General features: G+C 35.7%; 2 protein-coding genes across 2 annotated transcripts; both read right to left on the reverse strand.

Moving 5' to 3' along the window:
• Positions 1-4,102: 4,102 nt before the first annotated feature.
• On the reverse strand, positions 4,103-4,874 carry LOC120419086 (general odorant-binding protein 56a-like). The gene is made up of 2 exons (XM_039581671.2): positions 4,545-4,874; positions 4,103-4,482 (listed from the first exon to the last, which is right to left on the reverse strand). The coding sequence occupies exons 1-2, from the start codon at positions 4,599-4,601 to the stop codon at positions 4,165-4,167; spliced, it is 375 nt and encodes a 124-aa protein (XP_039437605.1). The 5' UTR covers positions 4,602-4,874; the 3' UTR covers positions 4,103-4,164.
• A 330-nt stretch (positions 4,875-5,204) lies between these two features.
• LOC120419084 (probable asparagine synthetase [glutamine-hydrolyzing]) lies at positions 5,205-7,221 on the reverse strand. The gene has a single exon (XM_039581667.2). It carries the CDS (start codon positions 7,091-7,093, stop codon positions 5,402-5,404), a length of 1,692 nt encoding a protein of 563 aa, XP_039437601.1. The 5' UTR covers positions 7,094-7,221; the 3' UTR covers positions 5,205-5,401.
• Positions 7,222-15,322: the final 8,101 nt, after the last annotated feature.

Below are 15,322 nucleotides of genomic sequence, written 5' to 3' on the forward strand. Positions count from 1 at the left end.
AGAATTTACCCAAGCAAAAATAGTCTCAATTATAAAAACCCAACGACGGTTCATCGCTGAAATGATCGCTCTGTTTGAAAACCACGATATTCATTCACTTCGAACCTAAATTATTCTCAAATGATCTATCAACTAATAACATAGCATTCGACATCCACGTTGTTGAACTCGTGAATGGATATTGTTTTATTTCTTTCATAAATTCACAAATTTTATGTTTTGAGTAATAAATTAATATATTGAGGTATTCCTATAGGTCTAAGGTAGATTACAGTTACAGTTTAGCAGTTCTACAGCATCAACTATCTTTCAGACAAGCCACGATGTCGGCTGCCAACTCGCAACGATCGTCGTTCTCAACGCCATCGCATCTCTCGGCCGCCTCTCGCACAGAGTCTAATCGTTTTTGGTCGTTTCCGGCAAATTTTTCGCCATTTTCCAGGAACACTTCCGTAACAAACCGCTTTCCGTCGGAGGTTCTGCCGTGCTCGAAGATACAGGCGAGAAAACATTTTTGCGCACGTGACTCTGGAGATTTCAGATGTTTCAACACTGCATCGGCATCTTCTTGCGTTGCTCCCTCCTGGTCCATGCATTTTCGACGTGACTCCTCACGTGACTTTTAGGAAAGAAAATGGTTGAAATTAACTGAAAGATATTTTTTAATAACAGCATACCTGAGAATTGGTCCATGATAAAGCTGTCAACATTATGAAAATAGACTGGTAGTTCATTTCAAATTTGATATCCGTCAAATTTCGAAAGACTAAAGCAAGTGAATGGTCTACAGCGAAACAATGATATTTATTCATTTCAATCCAAATTGGTTAGGCGTCTCAAACGAAACCCCCATTTGATAAATCAACAATTGGAAAAAAAACATGTTTGTACACGGAGAAAAAAGAGTTCCCAAAATCGTGAACAAGCGTTCATGAAAATGGGAACCTCGAACAAAGTGTTCAAATCCCATGGTACGATTTTGAAAAACGTACCATAAAATTTGAACACTTTGTTCGTGGTTCCAATTTTCATGAACGCTTGTTCCCGATTTTAGAAACTCTTTTTTCTCCGTGTAATGCTGCAATAAGCTATCTTCACGTGTTTAAAACCGTGGAATGGATCATCTTATTTAGACAAATAGTACATCAACAGTCATTTTTTAAACATTAAATTAGTTGTTTGTTTTCGATTCGTAGTATTTTCTCACGTGGTTTGAATCGTGTTGTTTGGTTGAATATTTGCACCATTAGGGGAAATACGCCTATTTTAACCACAATTTCATTTGAAGTAGTTCAGTATTGAAATCCATTGAATTTTTAATAATTCACATTTAAGAATCACCTAACACAAGAGTCCGGGTCAAGATAAAAAAAATGATTAAAACAGCAAAGTGAATCTTACGACATAAAGAGAAAAAAAAAACTTTAAAATAAAGCAAATTGATATCATTTTTCCAAAATATCTCGAGAAATGCTAAAGCAACTCTTTTTCTTTTTTATTGAACATTTATTTTTCGTATTTTTTTCCGATGAAACTTTGTGTGTACTTTTTCTATGACCAAAGAAGACATTTTGCATCATTTGTTCGTCCGTACAAGTCATCAAACAATTTTGGCAGTGGTTTGTACAAAAATTATTTCAAAATATCTAAAACTCTGTATCAAGCGAACGGATTTTTGATTTTTTTTTCCGAAAAGATCGGAAAATTTCACGAATGTTTCATGTTTTAACATTGAAAATTGGAACATTAGTTCCCGAGCAGACGGAAATAACTTGGGAATAACATTTTTTGATATTTGAAATTACTAGTCCCATAACATTTTATGTTATTTATAACAAGATTTGTTATTCGTCGTTATGATTTTTTTGTTATTAGATTGTTATTGTAATAACTGACTAATAACATTTTAAGTTATTCTTCGAACAAATCTTTATTATTATTTTTTGTTATTTTACAACTAATCCGATCATCCCAATAGACAAACCCAGCGAAAGCTCAACGCTGTTTTTGCTGGTGAGAGATTTGACAGCTCCCATACTAAATGTCTCGATTTTCATACTTTTGTTAATTTTCTTTTAAAATAAAATACTTCACATATGAAAACTATATATTTTTGGTGCCCAAAATTCCTACTGAATCGAATGGTGTACTTATCTCAACAGCAAATTTTTCGAACAGTTTTTATTTTAATAATATTCTAGACACATTTTGTGCACCTAATCAATCAATTTTTTTATCATGAATAATCATTTTATTGCATAAAAATTGAGTTTTCCTGAGCTCCCATATTCAAATACATGGAAGCTGTCATTTCTAACATCATTGGCCACCTAGCGGCCATTTCAAACTGGATTCGTCTATAACAGTTGGAAGTATTCTTCCATAACAAAAAATGTTATTCCGAAGTTGTTTTGGCTTTCAACCAATATCAGACGCATAACAAATTTTGTTATGATAACCTAATCTGTTATTGAACCCTAATGTAAAAATGAATTTTTCAAGAAGAATCCATAACACTTTTTTGTTATTTTAACAGTTATTTGTTATTGAAATGGCATGAATTTTGTTATTACCGTCTGCCCGGGTTGCTGAGATATCCACATTAGAAAATGGTGGGTTGTTTGGGTTAGACTTAAGGTAAGAACAAGATTGTCCGTCAGGCCTGAACGCAAACGCAAAATTTTGCGCCTGTCATCATAGCCTGCCAGTCATCGACCATTGAACAAAGCAACCCCTGCAGATTGTTCGACTGACAGTTGATGGAAAAATCGAACTGGCACAGCGTTCTGCGTTCACCACTGCGTCGAACGGACAATCTTGTTCTTAGCTTTAGTAAACTTCAATTTTCGTGATTATTTTTCTTTAAGCCGTTGTATCTCAGTAACCAGGGGTCCAATCTTCAATGTCTCCTGAACAATTTTATAGAAAAAATTTTCTGAACTTTAAAAAAAAATTGGAAATGGTCACTTTTAATAAAAATCGATAAAATTCAAATATTTCGCTAAACTTAAACTTTCGGTGGCTTTATCTTGAAAACGGAGCTTTTTATCAAAAAAATTGTAAAGTACTTTTCAATTACAAATTCAATTTTACATTTAAAAATCACGTCAATTTTTTTTTTTTGCATAAATTTTTGAATATTTACGTACTATTTTTATATGAACAAGAGCCTAAATTGTATGGAGACCTGTATGGGTGAACCAATGATACAAAATAGCTTCTTTGGTCTTAGGGAAGGCCCCCACAAAGTTTGAGCCAAATAAAAAAAATACAAATAAAATCCATTTCCGGTTTTGGCAGAGAATTACTCATATGTCACTTTTAGAGGCATATTCGCCACTAATATGATTATAATCAACATCTGTGGCGTGTAGGCCAGATTTTTGCGCAACTTTTGATATATGGGTCATTCTATGTCAACTGAGTACGCTTTTAGACTCGATCTCCACCGATCGATTCGATCCATCGATAGTTAACAGAAATCCCAAGTTTGGTGCCGATTGGACCGTCCCTCTATTTTTGGCACCGCTCTCTTTTTGGAGGATTTTCTAAGCAACTTTTTTTCTTTTAATCATAACTTTGTAACTATTTGAGCAAAAGACTTTCTACAGGTTACATTATATAGAAAATTGTCCAAGGAATTCGCAAAAAAAATAAAATTTCAACTTAAGGGCCCACTAATATTATATTTTAACGTTTTAAGTATTAAAATTCAGTTTTGACCAATTCCTTATATTTTTATTTGTTTTATTTTATCACCATCGTGTTTTCTGGACAATTTTACATAATAATCAATGTAGACCTCAAACTAAAATGAACTATTGGCGAGATACAGCGATTTTACTGAAAAAAGTTTGATTTTGCGCAGCACTTGTAAGTACATATGTACTGTGTGCTTTTCAACAAAAAGGGATGAATCCCGCACAGTTCGGTTTTTATATGTGATAAACTTATTTCGGATTATAGGACAGAGTGCTAGCAGTGATAGCTCTAAATCCTTATATTTATATTAACGCTAGCTCAAATATAGCTCAGGTGAGCAGCTAGACAGCTTGTCGATAACTTGTGGGAAAATCTCAAAAAGTAATGAAAGAGTGTTTGTTGCAAGTTGTTTATTGCGTACAGTCAACCCCCTGACATTGGACCACAAAGGAGCCCTTTTTGCTAATCACCCCTAAGACAGTTCAAAATGTCCGCCGCCAACTCGCAGCGATCCTCGTTCTCCACCCCATCGCATCGTTCCGCCATTTCCCGCGCCGCGTTCAGCATTTTTTGATCATTTTGAGCCAGTTTTTCACTATTCTCCAAGAAAACTTCCGTATCGAAGCGGTGCCCATCGGACGTTCCGAACCGTTCAAACATGCAGGCGTAAAAACACTTTTGCGGACGCGTTACTGGCTTATCCATTTTATTGAAAAGATCCGCATCGGCTTGGGAAACGCCCTCCTGTTCCATGCAAGCTTGCTTCACTTGCTCCATGGACTAAAAGTTGGAAGTCGCTGTAAGATTTTAATGTGATTTTTTTTCTTCGATTTGATACTTACACCAGAGCACGATGAAGCAAGGATCGTCAATGTAATGAAAACACAGGAATGCCTCATTGTTTTTTAAGAAAGAATCAATCTTCAATAGCATACAGCCAACAAATGGTTTTGTGAAGTATGAACAGTCACTTTTATTCCACTTGTGTAATTCTGGGCAGCATGTTTGCCCAGCAATTCTGTCAGTAATAATTAAATCGTAATCAAGATTTCCATTCAGGCACACTAAAATTAAAAAAGTTTAATGGCTAGTGAATTACTCATATCATATTTAGCTACTTCTTCACCATTTGCCACAAAATCTTCCTTACACGGAGAAAAAAGAGTTCCCAAAAACGTGAACAAGCGTTCATGAAAATGGGAACCACGAACAAAGTGTTCAAATCCCATGGTACGTTTTTGGAAATCGTACCATGGGATTTGAACACTTTGTTCGTGGTTCCCATTTTCATGAACGCCTGTTCATGATTTTGGGAACTCTTTTTTCTCCGTGTATGGAAACATTTCCCGTCGGATGTTCCCAGTCGTTCAAACATACAGATGTAAACACGCTCTTGAGTGGGCGTTCCTTTCTGTTACAGGCAAGCTTGCGCTAACTTTGCATTGGGCGTCATCTTTATTTGAAATGAATTAGCTTAACATTGCACAGTAAACAAAGCAAGGTTTAACGAACGGAATAATTTATTTTTTAATTTTTTTTTGCAAACTATAAAGTAAGCGACAGTTCATTAGTCTAACACGTGTGCGGGCAGCTATCAGTGAATCCTATCAAAACTGCTCCACACCTTTCTTATCAGTGCCAATACGTTGCACTCTAAATGCCAACACAAAGTAACAAAGTACCCAATCTGCTGACCCTTTTACTTTCTCCTCAAGTGCACGGTCTGCTTTCGACCGGATGGATCCGCCGAGCAGCCCCAGTCCGTGCGGGGAACCCATCGCGTCACCGTGCTGGCACAGCTGTCGTGCGGGAACAGCTCCTCGAAGATCTGCCGATAGTAGAACGCTTCCTTCGTCGAGGGTGGGTTGATGGGGTAACGATCGGATGCGGAGGCGAAGTCTTCGTCGCTAACGTGGGACGCTGCGTACTCGGTGATGGTATCGATCCACGAGTATCCGACTCCGTCGGAGAACTGCTCCTTTTGTCGCCACAGGACTTCCGATGGGAGGTAGTCGTTGGTGAAGGCCTGCCTAAGTACGTACTTTTCCATTGAACGAACGGTTCCGTTGACCTTGGTCTGAGGCATCCGATCTTCCGGCCGAATGCTCATAGCGTGGTTGACAAAGTCGGTATCGAGGAAGGGTACTCGCAGTTCGAGACCAACTGCGGCCGTAGCCTTGTTGGCACGTAAGCAGTCCGAGAAGTGCAGGTTCTTGACACGCTTCACCGTTTCCCAGTGGAACTCCTCCGGGTTCGGAGCCTGATGAAAATAGAGATATCCACCAAACAGCTCGTCGGCACCTTCGCCAGACAAGATCATCTTGATGCCTTCACTTTTGATGAACCTCGACAGCAGCAGCATCGGGATCGAGCATCTAACCGTAGTTATGTCGTACGTCTCTACGTGTTGTATCACCTCGCGGATGTAGTTGAGTCCTTCATCGATCGTAAAGTGAACCTCAGTGTGTTCACTACCGATGTAGTCGGAGACCATTTTGCTGTACTCAAAGTCCGGACCTCCAATCAATCCGACACTGTACGTCTTCAGCCGGTAGTCCAGTCCATGCCGCTTTCGCATAACCTTGGTAGCGATCGACGCGATCAAGCTAGAATCCAAACCTCCACTCAGCAATGCACCCATCGGAACGTCACACTGTAAATGAGACACCACCGCAGCTTCCAAAGCAGCCCTCAACTGTTCTAAATCCGCTTGCGCCCGAGGTATCTCAAACATCCACTGCGGCTTATAGTACGACTTGGGTTCCAACTTGTACCGCTTGCCGTAGTACATGTGCCCTGGCGGGAACACTTTGACCTCTGGACACTTCTCCACCAAGCACTTCATCTCGCTGGCAAACCACACGTTTCCCTCCACATCCGTCCCCTCGTACAACGGAATGATCCCGATCGGATCCCGTGCCACCAGGACGTGATCAGTCTTCTTGTCGTACAGCACAAACGCAAACATTCCCCGGATCGTCTCCATGAGCTTCTCCGCTCCAAACTGCTCGTAATACGCAATGATGACGTCACAATCACTTCTTGGAACGTACTCCCCGTCCCCAGCTTTCCTCACACCGTTGACCGCCTCAGCCATCTGCCGGTAGTTGTAGATCTCTCCGTTGGCCGTCAGCAGCACGGTCCCATCTTCGGACACAAACGGTTGACTGCCAGTCTTGACGCACAGCACCGACAACCGCTCCTGAACCATCACCAACCCCGCATCCATATCCACAACTAGCCCGGTGTAATCCGGACCACGATGTCTCTGCTTGGACGACTGCCGGAAGGCCAGCTCCCGCAGCGACTCCGTCCTACCGCCATACCGGAACAGTTCCGAACCTCCAGCTTCGGCGGGGTTCTTGAGGAAAATTGAAAAGATTCCACACATTTTATAATTACGCACTGTCGAAACAATTAATGGAAAAAATCAATAGTGCAGCTGGCAAAATTTTCAAGGCCAAGCTAGAAAAGTGCACGCTCTTGAAGGGTTTGCCGGTATCGTTGTGACTAATGCAGTTTGGCGCTAGTTCGCGTGCATTTATAGAAAGGCGCGCAAGAGCGTGAGAGAACACGGACTCTCCAACCTCAAGCACGTGGGTTTTTCGAACAGCGTTGAGCGAGCAGTTGATGAGAGACCGGTGTAGCTAACCGGGGAATGGTGCATGAAAAAATCAGCCGCAGTAAAAAAAAAGATTTGTTAAAAGACTTAAATTTATGATCATGTAATATAACTTTTTTTTGTATTTAGAACATCCCAAACTTAATATTTTGCCGTTGTTGTAGTTCGATATTTCGTCGCTTGTGTGCTATCTCGTGACGTCTGCTGTAAAATGATAGCTCATATCACAAGACAGCTCACAAGCATTGCTTTGTTGGACAAAATTCAAGCCTTATTATCATAAAGCTTTACACATTGTTACAAAATTTGCAATATATCAATTATCAATGAACTTATGAAAAAATTGAAAAAAGAACTATAAGTTTGACTTAAAAAAAAACCTTTTCAATATTACTCAAACGCTTTTGTCATTTTACCCCCAAATTGGATCCTTCCTGTTGCAAAAGATTCAAATTTGTCTATATTTATAACTACCAGAAGGGGGGAAATGGTTCAATTTAACCAGAAATATATAGGTCTATATAATTAAACGTTTTCTACATTGAATCACATTGATCAATATTTAAAAGCAATATACCTGTAAATAAAACGAAAAAAAAATAATTTTGTCACTCTCGATCTGAATTCACTGCTCCGCGAAACACTACACCTACAATAGAAAGCCGAGAGAACAGCTCTATCAAAGATACGGTAAGTACTTTTTCGTGGAATTTTATATAATTTTGCTTTATTTACAGACATTACATGGTATTTTTTTGTGTTCGTCTTGGCCAACACTAGAACAAAAATAGGAAACAAAAAATAAAAGGGTGTCAGCATTTTTGAACCAAGTTAATTATAATTCAAACACATTCTAAAACATACATAAATTCGAAAAAATGTGGCTAAATTTATTGCAAAAATTGTAGGCGAAATATAAGTCGGAGTTTGGTTGAGGGTTTCTGAACAAACATTATCAACACAACGGTGCTAAGATTTGATGAAATATTCTGAATGATATATGTTCTCCCAAATCTGCTTTTTCTCGAATACACAAGCATAAATTTGGCGATTGAAATTCTGATGCAACAGCGCCGGTGGCGACTGTCAGCCAATTTTCTCTCTTTCTTCGAATTTCTCTCACAACAGTTTTGACACAGTATCTGTATCATAACACCGTTTATCGAGGAAATAGGGTACGTTATCCATTAGTGGACCCCTTTCCTATAGTGGACCCTCTGAAGGGTTTTTGATGAAAAATTCAATAAAATCACAATTTTAAGCGTGTTGTTGTCTACAAATCTTTTATTTGGAATATTCAGCATCATTTAGAACAATGTTGACTGACATTGAATTGTCCTTTTCACCAAAATAAGTGTTTTGAGTTCGACATCTGAAATCAGCCATGGCCACTAGCATTTTCGCAACAAAACTGCATTTATATTTTATGATTAAATTAACCATCCAATCATTTTTCGACTGATTATTTAACTTTAGCAAGTCGAAGTAATGTAAGTTTAAGGATCTTTACTAAAATAAAGCGAAGAAATGCAATTTTTGAGCAAAAATTAGGGGGGTCCAATATAGGACAACGAAAATCCAAACTTTTCCAAAAGTGGACCCCTGTTAATAAAACCTTCAAAAATGATGAAAACTGTGTATTCAAGCAAAAGTTTCTCTAAAACATGCAATAAATGCTTGTTGTTATCAACCTAAACGCATATTTTTCCAATTACGAGTATATATATAGCTGTTTTCATGTTAAAAGTACCAAAAATGCTGAAGCCGTAAGAATTTATAATTAATCAAAACTATAGTTAATTGTACTTAACTGAAGCATCATAATTGCAGTTTGAAATGATATTTTGTAATAATAAATCAATAACAAAACATTTTTTCACAATAAACATGCGTGGTTTTATCAGCAACTGTAAACAATTCTATTGTTTAGTTTCGGTCAACCATTTATGTAATTAATATGGAAAAATTTGCATCAAGATTACCTTTTTCAAATTATTTTTATGTTTACAGTGGTTTTTGAAACGTTTTCTCTGATCTTTTTCGGAAATAAATGTGTTTAAATGTCTGTTAGGTTTTTTGTTGTTTAAAGCCAAATTGGTTAACAAAAAATATTTGTTTATGATGAAAAGTGAGCAAAATCCATCTTTTATTCATTATATTTATCATAAGACCTACACCATGCATCAAAACATCAAATATCGGTAAAATTTGGTATAAAAATAACAGTTTGCCTATAGTGGACCCGGGTCCACAATCGGATTATGGACCCGGGTCCACTATAGGAAAAGGGGTCCATAACAGGCAAAAAAAACTTTTTTTTCAATTGGCTATTTTTCTGCTCAAAAACAAATAACTGATGAAACAAATAGTCAAAATTGTTCAAAAGACTTCAGATTTCTTTGTTTTGTACAAAGGGTTATGAAAAAGTGCTTAAAATATTGAAAATTTGTGAAAAATGTGCTTCGGCTCTACTAGGGGGTCCACTAATGGTTAAAATACCCTAGATATCTGTTCGATTAACCAGGGCTGAAGTCTAAATCGAGCATTATTTATTTTAAAATTTAATTTACCTTAAATATAAAGTTTAAATCTTACCTATGTAAAAGATTTATCAAGTTTTTATTTAGTTAAATGAGTTCTTAATTTTTCTTTAAAACAATACACCCAATTTTTAGTTTGATACCCCTTTTACGCGGAATCCACACACACACTAAAAAACGTTTGTTTTGATAGTGTGCGTGAGCGTCGTGTAAAAAGTGACAGTTCGTCACGTTTTAGTTTGACTTTGACCAACCAACGGGGTAGAAATGAAAAAAGTGTCAAACTAAAAAGTGGCCAACCACCGGGGGTTGAGGGTAGTTCATTTCTCATATCGAAGTATAAGCAGTTGTTCAAGCGCCAAGTTCAAAACTTTCATAGTATAATCTGTTTATATTTGGGGCTGCTAACTTTATCAGCAGTTTTCGCACCGTCGACAGCCCTTCTACAAATTCCTCCTATCCACAGCAACCTGCTACATCGGTGAGTTGAGTGGTGTTTCCCGAGCCAGTCTTATGATCAAACGCTCATTGTTACATCAGCTTGGCGTTGTTTGTACTGCTGTCTCGTTTCCGCGGAAAGAAACAATTCAAAGAGTTGGCATTTTTATTTCGGGAGTGAGAGAGCTCGACTGACGAAATGTTATTGGGTCTGTGAAATTTGTATTATTATAGCATTGTGTCAAATCAAATAATGTTTGCATAATTTTTAAAAGATTTAGTTAGTAATCTATTAAACGTTTAATTTCTTAACATATAAAAAAAATCTAATCTTAAAATATTTTTTTCAAACAAAATATCAAAATTATTAGAAAAAATAGATAAAAAACTGTTAAATATGACAAAAGTATGATTGTTTTGAAAAGAAATAAAATCAAAAATTATAGTCAACAATTGCATGGGTTTTGAAATAAAATTGTGGTGTGAAACAATTTTTATTCAAACATAGAGTTATTTATTTTATAATTGACTCACGTGAAAAAATCATTCTGGCAAGCTTTTAGTTCAATTCATTTGCACAGCTTTAAAAACCCGGAAATATGATTAAGCATAACTTGTACGATAAAAAGTCTAAAAAGACTTATTTGGCCCAAGCAAATATTTTTGAAGTTTTTCATTCCCCTATCCTTTCCAAAGTCCAAAATCAAGGCAAACAAATAATAAAAGTTTGGAACACCTCCAAAAATAAGCTTTCGGTTTTGAATCCTATGTTTAAAATGACCTCCAAAATAATTTAGTTACGGGTTAACATCAAGAAATAAAGCTTTAAAACACATATAAGTATTTTGAATTAAGGTTAGAATTTAAAATTAAGGTCGATTGAGATGAAGTTAAACAGTAACAAAAACAAAAATAGAGAATGTCGTAATTTGTTAGAAAATTGATTGTCCAAGATAAATAATGCATAGAGCAACTCTCTACGAAATCGGCCAATTTCAACCATTTTTATTTTTTGTTTTTTTTTTTATTTGACTCAAACTTTGTGGGGGCCTTCCCTGTGACCAAATAAGCTATTTTGCGTCATTGGTTCACCCATACAAGGCTTCATACAATTTTGGCTGCTGTCCATACATAAATGGTATGTAAATATTCAAACAGCTGTAACTTTTGAGTGAATTTTCTGATCAATTTGGTGTCTTTGGCAAAGTTGTAGGTATTGTTGAGGACTTTTGAGAAAAAATAGGTACACGAAAAAAAATTGCAGATTTTTTAATCAACTTTTTTTTACTAAAACTCAATTTCTCAAAATACATATTTTTCGATTTTCGAGATTTTTTGATATGTTTTAGGGGACAAAAATCCGCAACTTTTGAGCCATAGAGAAACATGCCCTAGTAACATTTTAGGTTTTAAGTAGGCCATAAAATCCTATTTAGGCCGTATGAGGGTTTTCAGAACCATGATAAAACCTGTAAGTTTAAAAATGTTACTAGGGTAGTCAATAAATCTGCCGCTGAGTTATGAATTTTTGATAAAATAGTGATTTTTGGAAAAAAATCAAAGTTTCATGCAAAAACAAGTTTGACATTTTTTTAATGCAAAATTGAATTTGCAATCGGAAAGTACTGTACAGACTTTTTGATAAATGGCTCCGTTTTCAAGATATAGCCAACGAATTTTTAATTTTAGCGAAATATTTGCAGTTTTTCAATTATTTAAAATAGTGACCATTTCTATTTTTTTTTTTTTTTGAAAAGTTCAGAAAATTTGCTATAAAATGGTCTAAGAGACATTGCAGATTGGACCTCGGGTTGCTGAGATAGAGCCGCTTTAAGAAAAAGAAACACGAAAATTGAAGTTTTCTTAATCTCACCAAAACAACCCACCATTTTCTAATGACGATATCTCAGCAACTAATGGTCCAATTTACAATATTAAAATATGAAACATTCGTAAAATTTTCCGATCTCTTCGAAAAAAAAATATTTTGAAAATTTTTAAATCAAGACTAACATTTTAAAAGGGCCAAACATTAAATATTACGCCCATTTAAAATGCTAGTCTTGATTAAAACATTTTCAAAGTATTTTTTTTCGAAAAGATCGGAAAATTTTACGAATGTTACATGTTTTAAAATTGAAAATCGGACAATTGCAACAACAAACTTCCAGTAATTTTTTGCTTTACATTATGTTCTTTTGATTAAACCTTTACATCTGGCGAACTTTGGATAAATTAAAAACCTAGTATAAATAAGCTCTTAAAAACTAACTTAATCCACCTATGTGGTTGATGCCATCCTCACTTTTTACCAACAATGGGTAATATGAGTGGTTTGGACACATATTTCAGCTTTTTTTTTTGAATCCAGAAAAAAACGTACACACATATTATTTAAGTAATTATAACTCGAGACAAGGTTGCCAGATCTTCAATGTTTTGGACTCGTTGGAAGGGTTTTTCGATTACCTAACCAACGATTGGTCAGATGATGGATCCGGACATCGTTTACATACATTTAAGTGAGATTCGGCTTCAAAAAAGTACATAAATATCACTTAAGTGGTCGTAACTCGAGACAGGGTTGCCAGATCTTCAATGTTTTGGACTCGTTGGAAAGGTCTTTTGATTACCTAACCAACGATGGGTTGGATGATGGATCCGGACATAGTTTTCATGCATATAAGTGAGATCCGGATAAATGTGAAAACACATTTTTATATATAACTTTTGAACTACTTATCGAAACTTCAAACAATTCAATAGCGATGTATGGGACCCTAAACCAAGTCGAATGCAACCGGTTTGATCAAAATCGGTCCAGCCAGTGCTGAGAAAACTTGGCAAGAATTTTGAACACATACATACATACACACACACACATACACACACACAGACATTTGTTCAGTTTTCGATTCTGAGTCGATAGGTATACATGAATATAGGTCAACGAGCTGTATTTCAAAAGTTCATTTTTCGAGCAGGATTATAGCCTTACCTCAGTGAGGAAGGCAAAACCATAGCAAATCATTTTTTGAATATTTTCTTCTATTTTAAAAAATCTAAAAAACCGTTTGTGTTTGAAAAAACTTCATCACTTAAAATGTGTCAAGGCAGTACCTGCAAATAATTTCCTTATTTCTTTTTTTTTTGTGTAACTTTTAACGATTTGAGCTTAAGATTTTCCAAACAAAATACATTTTTTGACAAATTGTTGATACCAATAAGCTTTAGAAACAAGAACTTATTTTTTGTGGCTGACTGGTTTAGTAGGATGTTCTGTAGAATCTTTTTTTTTTTTTTTGTTCAGGAATTAATGCAGTTGTTTTTGTTATTTGAAACTAGGTGAGCAATTCTCTACGGAATCGGTCTTTTTTCTTCAATTTTAATTTTTGTATTTTTTAATCTGACTGAAACTTTTTTGGTGCCTTCGGTATGCCCAAAGAAACCGTCCACGCAAAGCCGAGATATTTGCATTTAAGTGAACAAAAAGTGACGAATTTTCAAAATTCTTAGTATATAAGCGTTTTTAGCATAAAACATTGGCTACTATGATTACAAACGGGATGGCATATATTTTGAATATTTTTATTTTGCTCGCTCAAAAACTATATTTTTTAATAACATTTCATGAAAAAACATAAGATTTTCTAGCAATGTGACGTAAACGACAAATAATCATAAATCAGAAGTAATTTTAATATCGTTCATATCTTCAAGCTGTGAACGTGATTTTTTTTTTTGCATGAACTTTTGAATGAAACAAATTCATTTATAAAAAAAAGGTGTTTTCAAAAATAGTTACCCATAAGATTATTTGTTCATATCGCGAAGATCACAGAGCAGTACTTATAAATTTGTAGTTTACGTCACATTTTGAGAAAATCTAATTTTTTCATGAAATGTTATCAACAAATATTGTTTTTGAGCGAGCAAAATAAAAATATCCAAAATATATGCCTTTTCGTGTGTAATCATAGTAGTCCATGTTTTATGCTAAAAACGCTTACATACTATGAATTTTGAAAATTCGACACTTTTTGTTCACTTGGATGCAAATATCCCGGCGTTGCGTGGACATAAATTGAATGTTAAAAAAAAGCAAAATGATCTCCGTAAAAAAATTTATAATCTGAATGCATTAGTTTTGGCTGCAAAATTTTTTGGCTCGTTTAGGGGAGCGATTTTTGAAATTTTTAAGCTAAAAAATACTTTTTTTTCTCTCTAAAACGTCCTGCTATGCCTAAACACAAGCTTTTATGGACTATGTCTGTACAAGAATTTGTTCAGGGGACATTAAACTATAACTTGAAGCCCTAGGCGACCAAATTTGAATAACTTTAGTATGATTGTTACGCGTGCGAGTTGTAAACCATCTTTGGGAATTTTTTGTTGTATGAAAACATTGTTCCTGACATCCTTATCTATCATTCTAGGGGTGAGCACCAAAGATTTGATAACTTTTCATTTTTTTGGGACGCCCTACTGAATAAACATCAAACTTGTTGTACAATCAATAGCCCAATACATTTAGAAAAAAAGACAATTATAGTAATTTATAGATCAATACAAATAAAAAATAAAACAAAAATCGAACATGAAAAACCTACAAAAAGAGAAATTGCGTTCATTTTCACGAAGGTTGGGCTGTTGAAGATACCTTAGAAAAAAAATTTGAGCTGTTTTTGGATAAGTTGGTAAGCCTCAAATGTAAGAAGAAAACAGTTTAATTTCATCCTAAATTATGTACTCACCTGTTGCAATAATCTTGATTTAAGTAGTTTTTAACCCAGTGCCACCAGTATAATTCAGTTATCTCGGTTTCTATAACACCCCATCATATCGGCGTTGATTGATTGCGCTTAATTATTGATGTTTCAATTACGCGTTCTTCCACTGTCTGACCACCGACCCCGAGTCCAACTCGCGTTCTATATGGTTTCAATCCCATGTAGTGAAGATGACAATTCCACCCGAAAGAGGTCAGACCCGAATCAATTTGGGGCACGACCCCCTTGGC

This window comes from Culex pipiens, chromosome 3, assembly GCF_016801865.2.
Source record: "Culex pipiens pallens isolate TS chromosome 3, TS_CPP_V2, whole genome shotgun sequence".
Lineage (NCBI taxonomy): Eukaryota > Metazoa > Arthropoda > Insecta > Diptera > Culicidae > Culex > Culex pipiens.